This window comes from Azolla caroliniana, unplaced genomic scaffold, assembly GCF_043228905.1.
Source record: "Azolla caroliniana isolate FFs.n. ecotype wild unplaced genomic scaffold, voAzoCaro1.0.p SCAF_1, whole genome shotgun sequence".
Lineage (NCBI taxonomy): Eukaryota > Viridiplantae > Streptophyta > Polypodiopsida > Salviniales > Salviniaceae > Azolla > Azolla caroliniana.
In genome coordinates, this window is record NW_028230436.1 from 25,387,492 (window position 1) to 25,407,874 (window position 20,383).

The 20,383-nt window shown below is 37.1% G+C and overlaps 2 protein-coding genes across 3 annotated transcripts; both read left to right on the forward strand.

The window, feature by feature from the left end:
* Window positions 1-612: 612 nt before the first annotated feature.
* Window positions 613-6,959, forward strand: LOC147869266 (protein CHLOROPLAST J-LIKE DOMAIN 1, chloroplastic-like). 2 transcript variants are annotated; one of them, XM_087327896.1, is made up of 10 exons: window positions 616-749; window positions 941-1,040; window positions 1,166-1,270; window positions 2,857-2,934; window positions 4,586-4,641; window positions 4,861-4,918; window positions 5,967-6,092; window positions 6,191-6,286; window positions 6,431-6,502; window positions 6,609-6,959. In XM_087327896.1, the coding sequence occupies exons 1-10, from the start codon at window positions 670-672 to the stop codon at window positions 6,669-6,671; spliced, it is 834 nt and encodes a 277-aa protein (XP_087184022.1). In that variant the 5' UTR covers window positions 616-669; the 3' UTR covers window positions 6,672-6,959. The 2 variants fall into 2 exon arrangements, with proteins under 2 accessions (XP_087184030.1, XP_087184022.1); XM_087327904.1 differs by lacking the exon at window positions 2,857-2,934 and having other exon boundaries at window positions 613-749.
* A 2,907-nt stretch (window positions 6,960-9,866) lies between these two features.
* On the forward strand, window positions 9,867-16,355 carry LOC147869267 (thioredoxin reductase NTRB-like). The gene is made up of 2 exons (XM_087327914.1): window positions 9,867-10,969; window positions 15,960-16,355. The coding sequence occupies exons 1-2, from the start codon at window positions 9,907-9,909 to the stop codon at window positions 16,028-16,030; spliced, it is 1,134 nt and encodes a 377-aa protein (XP_087184040.1). The 5' UTR covers window positions 9,867-9,906; the 3' UTR covers window positions 16,031-16,355.
* The last annotated feature ends 4,028 nt before the right edge of the window (window positions 16,356-20,383 follow it).

A 20,383-nucleotide genomic window follows, 5' to 3' on the forward strand; every position in this document is an offset into this window, starting at 1 on the left:
AAGTTGAAATCAACCACTCTCCATTGTCGTGTCCAATGAAGTTGATGTATAATGGTTATGCCTTCTTTTAGTCCATCTAAAGCAAACCACCACCCAATATTGGATACAAATTCTTATGCATCATTAATCAAAGTTTTATCATCCATGTAATTGCGCTATCTTTCTCCCGTTGCATGGTCGAAAAGTCATCATCAGGTTTGAACAAAAGGCATATATATATATATATATGGGGAGATAAAAGCTCTCGAAATCGTAGCGGCCATCGGCGGGCGGTGGCGCTAGCCACCAAGAAAGTAGAGGGCGGTCGGCACTTGCCAATGTCCGGGGGCTACAAAGTATTTGGTGTGTCCAGGGATGAGAGGTTGATCGATTGAGCATTACGCTCCGGCAGAGCTTTGGAGGTGTGGAAATAAAATAGAAACTCAGACTCCAGTCTAGGATATTTATATATCTATGATCTATCTATCTATCTATCTATAATCGAGTAGTGTATGTGTATGTGTATGTGTATGTGTATCATGTATGTGTATGTTTGTGTGTGGTCATCATGATGATAATTTGTGAAGGGGGAGGGAGAAGAAGAGGTTGCATCGGCTCTGCTCTGACGAAGGGTTTATCCATCAAAGATTTAGGTCTTATCTTCTTCCCTCCTCCTCTCTCGATCCATCCATGGCTCTGTCTTCCTTCTTCCTCCCCCCTGCTCTCAGACACACATCTCGCACTCCATCGCTTCGTGCTGCTGACTTCCGGTAAGTAGACGGCGGTGCTCACCTCTTTGCTACTTTTCTACTCTGTGAGAGAGAATGTTCCTCCATCATGATACGCAGGAGCGCAAATGCGATAGCTTTGTTGGAAACTTATCCTAGATTTGCCAAATGAATTGCGACGACCTGTATGTCTGATGAAAGATGATCTGATATGAGCGATATTGTCTGTGAAGGGAGACTCGAGTGACAGGAACCAGAGGATTGCTGCGTGTGAAATGCAGCAGTGCATCAAGCTCCTTCGGAAGCACAGCACCTGAAGAAAATCCATATCAGGTATAACGATGTGCTGCTGCCTACGACACAGTTGACCATCCAAAGCATGCATTTTCATGTAGATTCTGATACTACCTCATGCGTGTGCTTCCATGTGGTGCAAAATTAATGTCACCTGCCAACAGGTGCTTGGAGTTAGTCCTTTTGAGAGCTTTGATAAAATAAAAGTTGCATTTACAAAGAAGCAGAAAGATGCAGAGAAAAGAGGGGATGATGCTACATTGTCTCGTGTAGGTATATATGGTTTATTTCTTGTCCTGGAAATTGTTAATTCTCATTTTAATTCATTAATGAAATCTAGGATGGAATGTTATAACCAACGGATGTGCTGGCATTACTCCATATATTCCTTGGTTTTTATTCACGCTCCCTCTACTTATATGCGTAGGATTACAGTTTAGCAAGTTTGACCTGTGTAATTAGGGCTCAACAAGGATTTTATTCACAATTCACGGCACCCCATACGTGGGGTAATAATGTGTTGGATTCTTATAGCTGTAACCTTTTGTCAAAGCTCTCGATATTCATGGTGCTTTGTTGTTTTACTATGTTGGACATGTGGATCCATATTTTCAATTAGAAACATCTGATGGATTAATTTATTCCAAGGAATTGACGTGAACTGTGCTGGAAATAGACTGTAGGCAGACTCATAGGAGGTTGAAATTGTGTATATTCATGGAGGGAGATCCGCCTACAGCCATCATAGTCTCCAATAGTGAATGAATGTATAGATGATCATGGAGAAGATCTAGAGGACGTGCATCTTGATAGATAGCAAACTTTGGTAATGGCAATCATGTCATCAATTGGGTTGATTTGAAAAAGTCGTCACCAGTTTACATGATTAGATTTCAAAATCCAATAGTATTATCTCTAAAGTTTCTTGGACTAATATTTTATTTTCAGAATTTAGTCAGAGAGAGAAAGAGTATTACTAATCAAAATACTTATGATAAGCAATGAACATTTAAATTAAGAGAATAATGGTTTAACGGGGCTTAACCACACTGATAAACCATGGACAAAAGACAAGAGAAGAATATAAAATACTGTAAGTGCCGCCAGTTATTACCTTATCTTATACCATAGAAGTTGAGACTAATGAATCCAAAAGAAGAGAGCTCTTCTCACCGATAAAATCTTGACAACATCTCAAGAGACTATAATGAAGGGGGTAGGTAGTCCCCTTTATATAGACCAACTCCAAAGGTTCCCATGTGTCATAGTTCCATATGGGTTTGTCCCAAGTCTTAGGATAACTGGTATAATCCGGATTGGAGTGAGATAGGTATAACATGACATGTCATACCTAGAATGCCTCTCCGTCTCGTCATTTCTGAAAATAGAAAATTTCTTTCGAGAGCTAAAAGAGCCGACATCTACGTAGGATTTAACCTATGGATCTTGTAACTCAATAGCTCGTTTTGACAGAATTGAGGTAGGTATCACAAAACATCAGATCTTTCTTGTGGGGAAGGTTTATAATTGATCCGACTACTCGATAAAATTCTATGGATTAAGTGAGATATTGCCACCCTACACTTCCATTCTATAAAGCAACTCTTGGATCACCATAGCATTGAATAACATCAATGTCACTTCCTATCCTTGAATATCATTTTTCTTGCATTGATTCTCAAACATATAATATCTGTTCCAATAGACGTGAAGTCTAGACTCAGAGCATACGTTTCAGCTAGTTGTTGATGGGACATTGATACCAATATGTTTAAAGCTTTGCACCACTTGTATTGGTTCTCGTTTGTATATAAAAGTGGAGTGGTGTTTTAGAGAGAGAGAGATGAATATGCAGATTGAGAAAGCTTATGACAAAATCATGATGGCTCAACTTGCTAATCGGAAACAAGGTCTCACATTTGGCTCGCTTCAGGTGACATATTTGTTGATTATATGTTCTTGCTAAATGGTGCAATAGAATAATCTAAATCAAAACCCTTGTTGAACAAGACTTTATTGCAAGTGTTTTGATATTAAAGAACTACCTTAATGAGTTGAAGTAATTTGTTGCTCTCGTTGCTGTCCTATTAATTGATTTGTAAGAGATTCCATGTCAGTGAGTATCTTTAATTATAGATTCCTAGCAATGGGCCCAGTTCGGTTTCTTTGCCGTGAAACTGAACTGAACCATTTATATAAAACAAAAACCAAACCAAACTATTTATGAACTCTCAAGCCATTTAAACCAAACCATTTAAGAAAAGGTAAACCAAACCATTTTAACCCAAACTGTTTAGGGAAAAGTTGAAACCAAACCGAACTATTTAATAAAAAATTTAAACCTAACCAATTAAGTCAAACTAATTAAAAATCTAAATAAACAAAAATACATTAAATTAAGTAAGCATTTAAGAATCAATAAAAAAATCATTAATTAAACCATTAAATTAAATAAGTATTTAAGTTAAATTAATTAAATCAATAAAAAACCATTAAATTAATAAACTATTAAGGGGAAAAAAAGTTAACCAAAAACCAATAAACCTTTAAACCACATGATTTAAACCTATAAACTGATAAACCCGAATTTTAGAACCAAACTGAACTGAAACTGAACCGTTTATAAAAAATACAAACCAAACCAAACCATTAAACTTTTTTGGAACCAATAAACTGTTAAACCATGGCCTAACGGTTTGGTTCGGTTTGAGCCGAAACCGGGCCCATAGCTAATAGATTCCTATACATTGTTTTCTATTAACATCTAGTGTCTTACAAATAAGAATATTCGGAATTCCTTCCTTCTTTAGACATGATAATAAATTATTTCATCTTTGTACCATTCAAAAATCATGTGAGAATCCTATGAAGTTTGCATTTATTGCATGACTGTAATCAAATTATTGTCATGAACAATTCTTCGTACTGATCAATGAGGCATATGCTGGATTGCTCAAAAAAGGTTATATAATGTGGCTTAAAATTTTCTATATAGCTTTAGCTTAAATGGGAAAATAGGGTACCGTGCCCTTATGGCTGATGTGGAATAAGCCATTTATGACTAGATTACTCAGTAGATTGCTAGGTGAAGTTTTATGGAAATGTGTGCAATGGCTGCAGCCAAGAATAAAGAAAGAGAATGTAATTATATTAACAAGAACAACAAGATCACAAGAATATGCCGAAGATTGGCGTTGAACCGGATTGGTTCATCAATGACTAAAGCATCTACATATATAACATTTTTAGCCCCCGCATGCACGTCACATCATATCCATCTTGTTCGCCACTTGAAATTCATGCAAGCATGGCATTTGGTGATCATGCATTAGCTTGTGTGAGGTGGGACATCTATATAATATAGTCAAGATAAAGCTTGGATATATATAAAAGAGGTCATGAGTCTCAAGTCCCCCAATAACCTTTTCATAATGCCAATTGTACAAATTTTCATAACAATGGGTAGCTTAAAAGCAAATTGAAAGAAATCATAAGTACCTGTCTATATAACCATGTTATGCTTCTTATATCTAATGTTTTGAATTTTTTAACTTTACCTTCTGATTCTTGTTTTGTATGTCCAGGTCTCAAAAGACATAAGATATGCTGACAGACAGCCTATTGTTCCTTGGGGACCTAGGTATGTAAAGCAATACACTCAGAAATATTTTTAGAATTGTTAATTTGTATGGTTCATCATCTTATGCATAACAAAATGCATTGTTGCAAGAGAAAAATGTAGCAATATGGTATCAAATTTGTTAATGTTTCTAAAAATGTTTCCTATGAAAAGCTTAACTTCTTAGCGTACATCCCTTTCTTTGGTATATTGGTGAGTGATCTGTCTTTATATTTACAGATATGCACCATCAAGTAAAAATGAGGTTCTCATTAACTTGGCAATTTCAACAATATTTGTGAGTTTTTTTTTTCCCTAAATTGGTCATAATATAATGCTTAATCATGGAAAGATTACCTAGAAAAGTGTTTCAATTGCCCTAGAAGGACAATGACTACTCAAAACCAAAATTCTTGATTGGTTATGTGAAGACCAGTGTATGCAGATGGAATATAAATGTTCAACTATTTGAGATGAAATTAATTGATGCTTCATTTTTCTTCAAAGCTTTCATTTATTAACCAAAACATGATTTATTAATATGAGGTTGGATTGAAGGGGGGCAGACATCATAGATGTTGTTTTTGAAAACCACCCCTCTGTTTTCAGACTTCCATTTAGGTTAATGTGGAAAGTCATTCTTGACGTTGGGATGCAGGTCTTAGAGTCTCAAGCATGCCAGGTGTAATGTACTAACGACATGGGGCATGCATGTAGGAATGGTATATAAATATTAACTGAAAGCATGTCATGTATACATCGTATGATGGTACAATTGTACTTTTGGAAGTTGGGACAATTGTTCTAGTATGGTGAAATCTTAGCTTATTAATGCTATGCTAACTATTATCTTTAGCTTCTCTTTTAAATTATGATACTGCAATCAGCTTAATCCTTTGTATGTTTGTGAGTCTTGAAACCCTACCGAGACTTGAATCTGATTGTTAAAAATCTTGGGGTTGCACTGATTGATTGATCCCCAAACCAGTGAAAGACACCTACAGCACAGAAAACATAGAGGATCTGAGACATACCAGTTGTCTCTATTGGGTTTGGCATAAAGCCATTCATTGTAAAGAGTAGTTATAGTAATGTCGGCAGAGATTATGTAAAAGACAGTCACTGGACAATAAATTCTTCCCATAAGTAGACACCTACATTACTCTGTTTGTTTTGACTCTGGCAACCTCATCTTTCTCATAGTTAAATGAGTATATATATTCTGAAACGACTCTTTGTGAAGTCCAGTTATGAAATAGTCTTTCTTTGTGATGTTCTGGGAAGATTCTTTTGTTGGGAGTCAAGCATATTTGTGAAGTAAAGTGTGTGAACTGTGTTTTTTCCAGGGAATTTGGATTATATGTACTCAGTCAGCAGAATGGAAGCCATTGCAGTTTCTAATATTTGGCTATATGTGGCGTATATTCCACAAATTAAAAGACTACGAACCACCTGAGACCCCCGTCTTCAGTGTATCTCATTACTACATTCTCCTCACATATTTGATATTAGGTTACAATGTCTTACCTTATGGTTGTGTAATTATTATTCTTTTCTATTACTTTGACAGGAAGAAGAGGATCCAGGAAAACGTAGCAATAATAGTGGCAAACGCCTTCTTCGTACTCTTGGTCTTGTCTTTGGTTGTGTAGCTGTCTCATCACTGGTAATATTCTTGCTTTGCTAACGATTATGCATATCTGAAATCTTAAAACTTTTTTCAATTTATTGTCTTTGAAGCTTTATAGAAATATATTAAACTTTAAGCCTTACGAGTCTGTATTCAATGTGATTGTTTGAATGAATGCAGGGATATACTGGACTCTTGAATGTGATTGAATTCGTAGGAAAGTTTATTCCAAAATTTTTGATTAGTGGGCAGGTAAGTGTTGACTGAGAATTAAATGTTTTTTCATACTAATTCTCTTTTGACTTGAACAAAATGTTTGGCTATCTAATGGGCTATATTTTTATTTTGATCCTTGCAGGAGCTTATTGTAACTGTAGTGACCTCAATTTTGCTTTTCTTCATGGGATCATATTATCGATAGGACCTTGCAAAGATGTATAAAGTCTAGAAGTAATTTTTGTAGGTTTCCTCCTGTAATGAAAATCAACAAGAGTACCTAGGTTCTTCTATCTATCAAGTAAACCACCATATATCTGGATATTCTAGCAGGATTGGAAATATTCATCAAACCCGGTACCAATCTTGGATTCAGCTGGTATTGTGTACAATTGTTTCTTTCTCATTGAGTTTGTTACACTACATTCGATTATACATTTTGATAACCTCTCGTGAGTGGTAAAAAGCTTTTAATAGAACTATTTTTTTCATCTGGGAGTAGTGCTCATGAGTCACAAATGCAGCAAGCATGTGTTATTTGAGTTAAATTGGGAAGTGCATATATATAATGGAGTTTTTTCAGTCATGAAACTAGGTTTCAAATGTGCTGTTAGCATCCAACGAGTAGAATTTTTTTCAGCAATTGCCTTGGCTTTGCTACCCGGGAGTTTCTGTACTATTTGCCATCCATGCAACTTTGTAGGCCAATGTGTACACTAAAGCAAGTTTTAATTACTAAATAAGAATGTGACTAGCTTATTGAGTTCATTTACAATTATCCGGGAGAATGTCCTAAACACATAATAATAAACACTTTGCCTTAATTCGTACCCATTGGGAATTCCTTGAACATGGGGTATATCTTGTTCATATGATTTTCAATAAGATATTATATCATAATTATATTTCTAAAATTTAATCACATTGGTTCGTTATTTCACGTGTGTTAACGACATATTTCCAAACCTTTATCATACATGTAATGTGTTCTATATTTGATTAAATCCCCTACCCTCTCCTCCTCTCTCTAAATTTTGGTGAAATGTGTGGAGAGTTATGGTGACTTAACTTTTATGCACTTGTCTATACATTGTAAGAACTTATATTAGCAATCAAACGTTGAGAAGATAATGTGTTATGGAGAAATTAAACGTTGGGTTCTTAAAAAGTACATTTTTGACACTTTGGCACTAGTGATTCTCTACAAGGTGAAAGTAAGTGGTGGTACATGCCTAAGTTCAAATGGAAATAGTTTAAAAAATGTTCAAAGGCATGTTTTTACAAAGTTTCTCCAATTCAAGAAACAAACACCATACACCCTTCCATTTCTTGAAATGGGATCATTTCCTATTAAGATGATGGCCATGAAAAGGTTTGTCGAATGTATGCTTAAGGTTGAAAGAAGTCCCCATGTCGCCTTCCTTGAAATGGGAAGCAAGCAAAAAGATCCGAAAGACATATGAAAGCAAAATTTGATGGTTGAAGAAGGTTGCGACAACTCTAGAGGAAGTGATGAGGACAAGTTCACTCCTTCAATCGACAATGAATTTAGTGTCCACATTATGAGAACACTAAGAGCAAAGAAGGCCCTTCAATGTCAATGTCGATGATGTACATAAGAGAAGAATCTCGTTGCTCTGTACGGATACAATAAATATGTCTCATATTTCATTGTTGCATGGGTTTCGAAAGTTCACATCTCACAATTACCCATATGATGCACTTCCTTTGTTCTCCCCTTTGCCAATGTTGGTCAATCTTCTTCCTTTTTCTCGATAAAGATTGTTTCCGAAATATGAATAGAGCTTTTGGCATTATGAACCAAATTTCTTCTTGTTTCTAGTGTAGTTCTTTTCAATTGTAACACCGGTTGTAGGCTAGAGAACATGAGTGGTGCCATATATGGGACAAGTGTATACACAGGTGCAAATATACTATTCAAAACCATTATGCAGTAATGACAAGTAATGCAACACTTGAACAACAAAAGATAATAGGATCACCACATAATTGCTTTGATAACCAGCGAAGAGGGGGAACGCAAGGGAACGTGGGTAAATAAAGAAGAACCCAAGTCTCAAGAGTTATTCTTGATAATATAGAAAGAGGGAAAGAAGACTTGGGTGACCCCATATCGGCTTTCGAGAAGAATGTTCAATGCGTCGCATTAGGTTTATGTTACGAGCATGACCATATAATATCCCGTGGTGAGAATTTATTGTAGTATTCTATACATGTGGATAAGTGTGAGGGTTAAACGAGAGTGTAAAGAAGGGGAGTATTACTTTTAATCCTCGGGATTGAGACAACCCATGAGGTCAAGTGTGAACTTGCCTGGGGGCCTTGGGTATCGCTATAAATAAGAGGCCTAGCTACCCTCATTTGATCATCTTTTTGACTACATCGAGACTCTGCTCTTGTGGTGGGTTCAACTCTTGTAGCGAGCGCGACAGCACCAGGTACGACTTGACGCCACGTCGGTGGTATGGGACGCCGATCGAGGCTCGAGTCCGTCTCGATCCCTTCGCTCGGGGGTGGTCGGGTGGATTGACACCCTTCTTTCTCTTTCTCCTTTCTATCTATCATTAGTTTATCCTTATCTTAAGCTTACTTTAGTACCTAGATCTCTAATAGTTTATGTGGGGGGAGGGGGGGGGGGGGGGGGGTAATTGGTACATCCCTCAGATCTTCACTTTTGACAATGACACAAACAACGACATTGACACCAACAATGATCAAGACCACGATCACGACGAGGACTATGACCTAGACCAAGACCAGGACCAAGACCACGATCACGATGAGGACCAAGACCAGGAGGAGGAGCACGATGAATGCCGGTGGGTGGGTGTTCGGGCGCAATAAGGAGACGTTGACTAATAGTCGGCAACGGTTCAGGTTGAACTGAATCGAACATCAAAACCGCAACTTAATGACTTAATGGTTTGGTTTCGTTTAGGTTTTCCTAAATGGTTTGGTTTGGTTTCAACACTTAGCAATTGCGGTTTAAATGGTTTAACGGTTTTTAAATTTATTTTTGTAAAATTTTTAAAATTTAAAACAATCTCTTCGTTTGAAAATTAAAAATTAAAAATAATGAAATATGTCAAAAATTGAAAATAGCGAACTATTTTAAAATTTAAATCTTGAATTTTGACCTAAGTTGAAAACTGAAACGGAGCCAGGAAACCACGATTTTAACGGTTTGTAATGATTTGGGTTTTGACACTCTCAAACCGAACCGAACCGAACCGAACCATTGCCTATTGTTAAGGTTTGACCTTAGGAGGGGAGAGCGTTTGCTGGGAATATAAGGAAGGAAGGAAGCAGAGGATATACATATATGATCAGAGAGCAGAGCAGAGCAGAGCAGAGGAGAGGCCCCTTCCATTCCCTCCATTTCCTGGGTGTGCGTTGAATTGTTTTTGAGGGGCACGTTGATGTGCCTCACCTCGCTGCTGCTCTCTAGGGTTTCTACTGCCACCACGAGGTCACGCTTCCTACGCTTCCCCTTCTTCCCCCTCATCTTCAGTAGAAGCACAACAAGCGCATCGGCAATGGTGGGGAAGGAGGATGACGAGAAGGCAGTTCTTTGGACCCCGGTTTGCATCATCGGCTCCGGCCCTGCTGCACACACGGCTGCGATCTACGCCTCCCGTGCCGAGCTCAACCCCATCCTCTTCGAAGGATGGATGGCCAATGGGATCGCGCCAGGCGGCCAGCTCACCACCACCACGGATGTCGAGAATTTCCCCGGCTTCCCCGATGGCATCACGGGCCTCGAGATCACCGATCGCTTTCGCCAGCAGAGCCTCCGCTTCGGCACCCGCATCTTCTCCCAGACAGTTGGAAGAGTCGACCTGTCCTCACGCCCCTTCAAGGTCTTCACGGACGAAGGCAAAGAGGTAGAGGCAGACACTGTTATTGTGGCCACTGGAGCTGTTGCGAAACGGTTGGATTTCAAAGGCTCGGGTGATGGGGAAGAGGGATTCTGGAACAAGGGCATCTCGGCTTGTGCTGTTTGTGATGGCGCCGCCCCCATATTTAGGAACAAACCCTTGGCGGTCATCGGAGGTGGCGACTCTGCGATGGAGGAAGCCACATTCCTCACAAAGTTTGGATCCATTGTCTACATCGTCCATAGGCGTGATGCTTTTCGAGCGAGTAAAATCATGCAAAAGAGGGTCCATGAAAATCCTAAGATCAAGATCCTTTGGAACTCTGAGGTGGTCGAAGCAACGGGAAATGAAAGGGGCTTACTCTCTAGCATCAAGGTGAAGAATGTAGTCACGGGGAGTACAGAGGATGTTGATGTGTCTGGACTTTTCTTCGCTATAGGTCATGAGCCTGCATCCAAGTTCTTGGATGGACAACTGGAGACAGACACTGATGGTTATGTCATAACAAAACCTGGCACTACACAAACCAGTGTTGCGGGGGTATTTGCTGCAGGGGACGTGCAAGACAAGAAATGGAGACAAGCAATAACATCAGCTGGAACAGGTCCTTTTTTTCCATCATCTCTAGTCTCACTATTATCTCTTTGTTTATTGTGCACTACAGTACAATTTATTACGAAAAGGCTAGACTGCTTTACAGGTTTTCTTTGGAAAAACGTCAAAAATACCCCTAATGTCATCTTCTTTATTTTCTGGAATGCCCCCAGTTCACCTACTAGAGAGGGAAAAGGGGCTTTTCGGCCCTATCTTTGAGAAAAAAGAGATGAATTGACCATATAATTGCTTGTCTAAGACATAAATGTTAAACAGGGAAGTGATCAAGGGCAAAGGAATAAACTTAGGGGTATTTGGGGATAAAAAAAATCAGGTATTTCAAAGTTTTCACCTTTACCAAATAGCCTCCTAAGGGTCAAGGCGCTTTGTAAAAGACTAGAATCTCTGCCAGGCATGCTTTTGGGCCACCTAATATCTCTATGCAACTAGACACCTCATCTATATGAAGACAAATGAGAGTGGCGATAGTGGGTATTGTTGTTTCACTACAATTATGCCATGACATCTGATTATCTTTGCCAAACATGCTCTTGAACCACCCAATCTACCTATGCAATTGAATACCTTCTCTATAGTCAAAAATCAAAGAGAGGAAGTGATATTGGGCATACTTGTTTCACTCCAATCGTGCTTGCGACAACTGCTGAGAACCTATTAGGGAGCTCACACTCTTCCTAACACTGATTTTCATATAGTGTGCAGATTGCCCATTGCATATCTACCAGGAATCCAAGGGCCTCTAGTCGCTGCTTGAATGCAAAGGCTTTCCAGAAATCCACAAAGCAGCAAGAAATTCTCCTTCTAAAAATTAGCATCGAGATGAAAATTCTCAGCAACCTAGAAAAAGAGTGGGCGTTGAAATAGATTTGGTGATTACGTTGAAGGCTGGATCATACACTTTCAAAGTCGGAGCATACATCTACTTAGTACAAGTCTACTTGAAAGTGGTGATATACATGCTTCCAAAGTTTATAAATTATAATAGCAAGTGCACCCTCTTATCAAGGATGAAGCAGAATATCCCTAGAACATTTGAAGAGCTTGGATATTGTCAATAATGACATTCAGAAAGAAGCGCATAAATACTTTTTAGTAGCTAATGAGATGCCTATCAACAAGGCAATTAGAAGGAAACTAGATAAACTAGTTAATGAAGAAAAAGATACCTTCTTGAGAGATTGTTAGTGCTGCTTCAGTAGATGTTCTTCAGTAAGTCTATGTTTTGGCAGTAGATAAAAGAACTTACTTAAGATTTCCAAAGAGTTTAGGAAAAGTATCTAGTCAAATAGCTTTAAAGTGGTGTTTTAAATGGTCGTATATCACATTTCACCAACTTGTCCTTTTCTTTCTAAAGGGAAACCTGAGATGGATTCTAATTAGGAAAATCAGGTGAGTAACAAGTTTTTCCTCATTATGAAATAATCTATCGATCTGTCTTTAGCAATGGTTACATAACTCCAGTTTTGATGCACTCGAAAAATGGAACATACTACATTACTGTCATATACACCTACAAGAGTCCCACCTACAAACATCAACAAAATAAGCTTTGAAGTTGATCAAGACTGATGCTCATGCATGAACCTTGAGAGTGAAAGGACCCAAATGGATCTCAAACTAGTAACATAGTTGCTGCCCGTTGTATCACCCAAGCTAGGTCTAGTATATGAGAAGGCACAGCAACTATAGGATTGTATGTCCTATACCACCTGGCCCCACTCCCATGGGGTGCCATTGTGTTATTCTCTAGCCAGCCTGATAAACTGGGGTTATCTTACCACAAATGAATCTTGAATAATGGCATAAATCTCTCTCAGACTTTGAATAATGCACATGAGCAACTATAAGATTGTATGTCCTATACCACCTGGCCCCATTCCCATAGGGTGTCACTGTGCTATACTCTAGCCAGCCTGATAAATGTGGGTCATCTTACAAGAAATGAATCTTGAATAATGCTATAAAGCTCTCTAAGACTATAAATAATGCACATGAGCATCTGAGAATTTTTTGCTAGCATCAATCTCAACGATGAATGATTTTCTAGGTTTAATAAATGAAAAACCAGCATGGTAGTGACCAAATGTTTTAATGTATCAGAGTCCAAAGCGCTCATTAAGACTTGTTAGGTTAAACCATCTAGTAAGGTCTCAAATTCTTCAGACATTTCTCCCCTCATTTTAGATAGAAGTTGTGTTTGAGGAACAACAATTCGTAAAGGAACACCCCAGGGATACACCCCCCATTTACTCCACATACTTCCTACAAAGTACTGTTCTCTCTCTCTCATCACGAAAAGTCAAGAATATTCCTGATCACAGATTGCGAAAATGGGCTTGGAAGATAAGATGCAAGGTACATAAAATTAACCTCTCGTCTGGCTGGGTGCTTGACATTATGAAAAGATGGGTGTTAAAAGATCTGTTGGAGCTTCTAGGTGATGCTATGAAGTATGTGATCGTCAAAGATATATTAATAGAGGCACTAAGGAAGAAGTGGCAAGATACTAAAATGGCGAAATTGGAATGTTACATTGCAAATGTTAACCCCCAATACAGGATAAAATGTGAGAACGAATACATCTTACTAACCCCATGAGCCTTGGCTCTCGGAGAGCCTTAACACTTCTTTGAACTCCCTCACACAAATTAGGTGCTGAGGTAGCATCATGGCATCATTTCCCTAGTATATACAAAGTATGCAATGAAACAGGATGAATAACACTTACTTCTCCCATGCTTAATGTATAATGTAATTTGTGACAAGTATGATGACTTATTAGATGGAAATGATACTTTTGAGTGTCATACTCAAATCCCACCAAGAAAGTGAGCACATATGTGTGCATTTATTTCACATAGAGAGTTTCTACTAGAGGGTAGTAACCCCCTACTTAGGAAGGAGCCATATACAAGATATGCTTATTTGTAACAATCGGCAACGGTTCGGTTCGGTTTGAGAGGGTCCAAACCGAACCATTTAAAAATGTTGAAACCTGAACCAAACCGAAAAGAACCACGAAACCTTTAAACCAAACCGTTAAACAGTTTACAAACCGTTAAACCGTAAAAACCGCGGTTTCATGGTTCAGTTTCGGTTTTTAACATTGGTCTATTTTATTTTATTTTATTGTTAAATTTATAATATTTCATTCTTTAGAATTTTTAGAATTTTTAAGATGTTCCTAAAATGTGAGAATAAGAGTAAAAATGAAAAGATTGTTTAAAAACAATTTTTAAAATTTTTTAGAATTTTTTCAAAATTTTAAAATCTTTTTTAAAAAAATTTAAAAATTTAAAACCGTTAAACCGTTTAAACCGCGGTTTTTGACTGCTGAAACCAAACCGAACCGTTTTTAAAAACCTAAACCTGAACCAAACCGAACTGAACCGTTGAAATCGTTAAGCCGTTAAACCGCGGTTTCGCGGTTCGGTTCCCGAACCGTTGCTGATTGTTACTTATTTGGTTCCATTGAAAGAGAATCTATTTTATTCTCTGTCTCCCTTTCTTCTTCGATGTTTAGTCTCTAACATATTTCTGTACACTTCTGATGTTGCATCTGATCTGTTCTTTCTTCTTTCTTTTTTCAATTATGTGTCGATGATCCATGTTGACCAAATTAATAACATAGTTCTACAAATGCAGCAGAGGAGCTCCATTAAATATAAATTCTAAACCGTAAACCTTGACCCAGCCCAGCATGGCTGCGACAGGCCATCAATGAACATGTATTCAAATGCCATTATGAGTGATGATATTAATGAAGTGCAGTCGGGAAAAACTTTGATTTGGAATCCTTTGTATGAAGATTCTATATTCTCATTCTTAGAGAATATTGACTACTCTGAATGCATCGAAGATGGTCTGAAAAACTTCAGTTGTAAACCAATTGCTAATGTCGTAAAGCAATACAATGATAGGGTTACTGAGAAGTGATTTCCATAAATGATTTATCATTTGTTGAAATTTTGTCATACATGGTTGTTAAACCAAGACGGCAAGAGTCAAGTTTCTAAATTGCGTATAGAAATTAGTATCTGAAATATTGTGTGATGATTCAAATCTGATGGTAGCTTGATGCTGTCTCTATCTTGGAAAAGTATTAACATGCCATTGAGCTGGTTTATTTAAAGCATTCTATGGAGGTAAGATGAATTATCAGAAATCTGAGGAGCAGCAGTAGGTAATGGAAATATTCAAACAAACAGTCGGGTAGGCATAACATAAAATTCAGCAGGGAAGCAAAGTACTTCAAAGAGGCATAAAAAATGGAGAGAGGCTCATGGACTGGTGGAGTATCGAAAGCCACTTTCTTTCATTTCATATACTTCAATGTGTTGATAATTTTCCACCTTTGGCATATAATGGAGCAATTGTCTTTTATTCATTTATTGGTGTGAAGTTCATGATGATATCATGATAGTAGCAAAACAATGATTGTACTGTTCTTATTAGATATATTGATTATATGGCGATCAAAATATTTGGACCAACGTAAAATGATTTGTTATATTCTCTTCAATTTTAAAAAGGATGTTCATTTGTTGTGTTAAATTAGTCTTCTTAACAGATATTGATCATAATATAAATGTGAAAATTGCTTAATACTGTGGCGGAAACCCCAAAATTCCCTGAAAAGTGTGCCCTAGCTGTTTCCTCTTAAACTCCACATATGTTCTGCTTGGATGAGAACAGAATCCTTTAGAAGGAGAAGCATGCTACAGACTACAGCTATTTAGTATTTGGTAGCAAACAGCTTTGATGCTGTATGATTTAAAAAACAATTAAAAATCTCAGGGTAGAACAATGGCTCTGTTCTAATTTGTTATTATCAGTTTATTTTTGTCTTGACGCTTTGATGTGTTGTAAATTTTCCATGTTTATTCATGGCCATTAATTTTGGCACTTCTATTTTTGTTACTAAGAGTAAGCATGCTATTGTGATATGAACATCGTTTTTACGATTTGTGTTTTCTCAGGCTGTATGGCTGCATTGGAAGCAGAGCATTACTTGCAAGAGCATGGGATACAGAGAGAAAAGTCGGATTGACTAGTTTCTTCAACTGGTGGAACATCTCTTTTGCATGTCAACAAATCTCCATCTCGTCTCTGATCTTATTGAAGTCGCAATAATTATGTTCACATCTCTCTTGGATACAAATATGCAGGTCTCTTCCAGTTGCACAATCTACACAATGTGAAACAATACTGATCAACTATGATGAATGCCTGCCAGCTTATTTTTCATTTTTTAATCCTTCCATCTTTATATGGGAATTTTAGTATTTGATTGTATGCTCTAAAAACTGGAATTTGTTTTTTGGATTTTATTATTTTCCCTTGAAGCCTAAACTTACCCACATGTTAAAATGCGCTTAAGTGTGCAATAATATGTTAACACAGAAGAATTCTACAGGCAAGGATAGAATGTTATGTTTTGGAAGCTGTTTTAGAGCAAGTTTGTGAATGCAAAAAGAAAAGGTTGAGTTGGATTCTGATCGAGCTGAAAACAGCATTCTGAATCTTGAGATGAAGACCCTTATTATTTCTCATTGCTGGGTAGAGAAAACATGGCTAGTGTTATATATGTTAGAGTTTGTCTTTTGCCAAAGCTTTGGGAAGGGACTGGATGAAGAGATGAAAACTGAGTCTTACGTTATATATATATATTAGCATTAAGACTCAGTTTTTTCTGCATAGTAAAATCAGGGTTTCCTTTGTCTCAGAACTAGGGTATCATTCCCTTGTGCAACATAATTAGGGTTTTGGTTTTCTGTATAACAGAATCACAGTTTCATTTTCCTTTGCAGCAGAATCATGGTTTTATTTTTTGTTTGATTGTTCTTTCTTTCTTTTATTGCTTCCAAAGAAAGTGTTGGTCATGAGGTTTATGAAGTTGTCCTTACAACTCGAGGGCACTATGCACAAGTGATTGAGGACATATATTGGCCAAAAAACCTTGTCCACCATTGTTAGGTTGAACAAGTGGCAAAATAATGACTTCACCCTTATCAATCAAGTGCTTGAACTCAAGCTTGAGGTGAACCTTTCTCAATTGCAGGAAACTGTCCGGTGTTCTCAATTAACTAACGTCACACAAATTTTGATACATCAGCATTTCCAACATTCCAAAATGATGCTCAAAAGATCTTTCAAAATATAGGTTATTAGACTTTGACAAACCTTTGTCCAACCACTTGATGTGCAGAAGTATATTGATGGTGTAGCGTTTCTTAAAAGATCCAAAATTTGTCCAAAATCAGCCTAATGCAAATAATGCAATGTATATTCATGGAATTTGGTAAATTATTCTCTACATACAAATATTATAATGGTGTAGTGGTAAAGTTGTAGTTCCAAATTGTAAGGTGGCCTATCAAGCCTTTAGGAATGGGCATTTGTTATAAACCCATCTTATTTTCAATTTGGACAATGTCCATTGATAGTCTCCTTAAAATATGTCTTGAACAAATATTATAATGGTGTAGTGGTAAAGTTGTAGTTCCAAATTGTAAGGTGGCCTATCAAGCCTTTAGGAATGGGCATTTGTTATAAACCCATCTTATTTTCAATTTGGACAATGTCCATTGATAGTCTCCTTAAAATATGTCTTGAAAAAACACCTTCCGCAACCCAATGGTTAACAACACAATTGCTTTTGTGCAATGCCAATATTTTTTTGTGGCAATCCAATCTCTAAGTTTTGTCTCGGTAAATTGCTTTCCAAAGAGCAACTTTGGTAATGCATAAGATTGTTTGTATGTAACAGATCATTACATATTTAGTAAAATTAGATAGAGTTTTTTTTGCTACTTTATTTTTTATTTTAAAAAACCAATAGATAGAATATAATTCGCACCAATAATTATTTTATTCTCTCAAATTAGGACAATGAGAAAAAAGAATGGCTACAAAGAACTTAACCTCATGTTGTATACAAGTGTGACACATGGACAACTTTGTCTTTGATTATTGAAGAAATTAATTATTATGATGAGAAGTTCAAGATGTCATGTGTCATTGTATGTGGGGAGATTACAAACAATCCAATTTTGTACATATTTTGCACATTGGTTGGTATGTGTAACACTTAATGCTCTTAAGGACACAACACACTTCATCATTGAGGATGGAATTGCTAGGCAACGAAAGAAGGACGAAGGGTTGGAATCATTGAACCTTGTCTAAATGAGTTACAAGTTGAAATAATAGATGTTTCCCATGGAAGAAAGGTGAATGCCTAAATGATTACACATATTCTATTAAGAAACATGGGCGTGATGTATGTCATATCCCATAGATAGCTTTCAAGAACATGAAAGAATTGCTTGCCAAAGCCCAAGCTATCAATTGTTTCCCTTACAAGTCAACAATAGAAAACTTCAAGCACATTTGCCTTAATGTTCCCTCCATTTAAATGTAGTGGGGGAGAAATCAAATGTGGTACTCATGGATTGGAAAGAGCAACACCAATGTGAAAGAGTAATATAAGTCCAATTGGATAGAGTTTAAAATGTTCTGAAATAAGTTTGATATTCTTGATATTATGATATTAATGCCTTACATGTTCCTCCTCGGGACTCAGTCATTTCCCACTAGAATTATAGGTCATTTCCCACTAGAATTATAGGTATGGGGAAGGTTGTGGGAGTAATGTTGCAACCCACTCAATAGGGATGCTGGACATGAAAATGACCGGTCAATGTGATAACAATTATGCAAAACAAAGAACTCCTTTGCAAAGAGGCATACATAAAATATACATGTAGGCAAAGATGCATGCAATCAAGGAATCAATGTGCACAGTAGGACGCAAGGTAACAATCATAGGATCATGTTTTTTTATCCTAGGAAAGTTCTACCCCTTACAAAAGAACTATGCAAAAAACACATGTAGGCATAGGTACATGCAATCAACCAAATCAATGTGCATGGTAGGACACTAGGTAACAATCATAGTACTATGTTTATATCCTTGGAAAGTCCCATCCCTTTCAAAATCAATGGTCATTGATTGCTAAATGCACTGAAGAGAAAATATGCAACATTACAGACATGGATGCAATGATTGGACACGTGCAAGCAAAAATGTTAGATTTCTCAATAGACTTATCTGACAAATATGCTCAAGTAGAAAATTCCAAATGGAGATGACATTCATGGGACCACACTATAAAGTACACAAAGATAATCCACAATAAGTATGATGAACTCTATGCATCTTGTAGCTCGTAAAAAACACTCGAGATGGTAACTACCTCAAACATTTGACCATGTGATACAAGAAAGGGAGGTAGTGGCATCAATTATGAGGAGTCAAATGATGTTTTAGATTTAGTCAAACAAGGGGGACTAGTGGTGTTGATTGTGTACTAGTCAAACATGATGCCTTAGATTTAGTGAAGCAAGGGATCTAGTCTCTATGTATGATGTACTTTAGATTTAGTCAAATGCGACGCCTTTGATTTGATATGATGTACTTTATCTAAGCTCAACTATGCTAAAATGGATTTAGTGTCTTTGTGTGCTCATCAAACATGTTTTAGATTTAGTAAAGCAAGGGATCTAGTCTCTATGTATGATGTACATTAGATTTAGTCGAATGCGATGCCTTTGATTTGATATGATTAGTTGAGCTAAAATGGATTTAGTGTCTTTGTGTGCTCAAACATGACGCCTTAAATTTGATGCAAAATGTTCATCTATGCTCAATTGCATTAAAATAGATTTTTCATTAGTGGCCAAATAATGGATACATGCATTACTAAATCAGGCAGTTGCATAAGATTTGATTCTTGGAGATTGGCAAGGTAACTAGATCAAGGCACTATATGAAAGAGGTAATAGAAATCAGCATTGGTATAAATCAGCACTGTCATGATTATACTGGGGACTTGTATGACTACCTCTAGGCAGTACCATGGAGAATCAACTCACTGAAGAGAAACATGACATTTGTGGGATCTTGCTACTGAGACAGGTTGGCGTAAAGGACAATGATTGTATTGTTGCTTTCAACTTAATCCCAGCAGCACAATCGTGGGAAAGAATGAAAAACTTGGCAGATGACATTCAGATCCAAGACATGGATAAAAGGATACGCTTGAGCCTTATTTCCCCAGTACTAAGCCGTTATAGATGTACACCATATCTGTAACGGAACAATACTTTAAACACAGTTGAGCATATAAATAAATCTGGTGCTTACACCTCTTCCCTTACATAAAGCTAACATTTGCAATAAAATGCAAAGAATGAGCATACTCTAGGTCCCTTCTCATATAGTTGAAATTTCAAAGAAAACATATAATGATGGAAACCAAACTAAAATTCATTTGATTTTTAGCTGTAGCTGGACTAACAGATACTCCAAAGGAACAGAAACTTGGTTTTTTCCAAAATG

Excerpts from the sequence above, each read along its gene's own strand:
- LOC147869266 (XM_087327896.1), top strand. The coding sequence starts at position 670 with ATGGCTCTGTCTTCCTTCTTCCTCCCCCCTGCTCTCAGACACACATCT. Across the intron at positions 1,271-2,856 it reads ATGATGCTACATTGTCTCGT|ATTGAGAAAGCTTATGACAA; the intron begins GTAGGTATATAT and ends ATGAATATGCAG. Across the intron at positions 4,919-5,966 it reads TGGCAATTTCAACAATATTT|GGAATTTGGATTATATGTAC; the intron begins GTGAGTTTTTTT and ends TGTTTTTTCCAG.
- LOC147869267 (XM_087327914.1), top strand. The coding sequence starts at position 9,907 with ATGTGCCTCACCTCGCTGCTGCTCTCTAGGGTTTCTACTGCCACCACG. Across the intron at positions 10,970-15,959 it reads AATAACATCAGCTGGAACAG|GCTGTATGGCTGCATTGGAA; the intron begins GTCCTTTTTTTC and ends GTGTTTTCTCAG.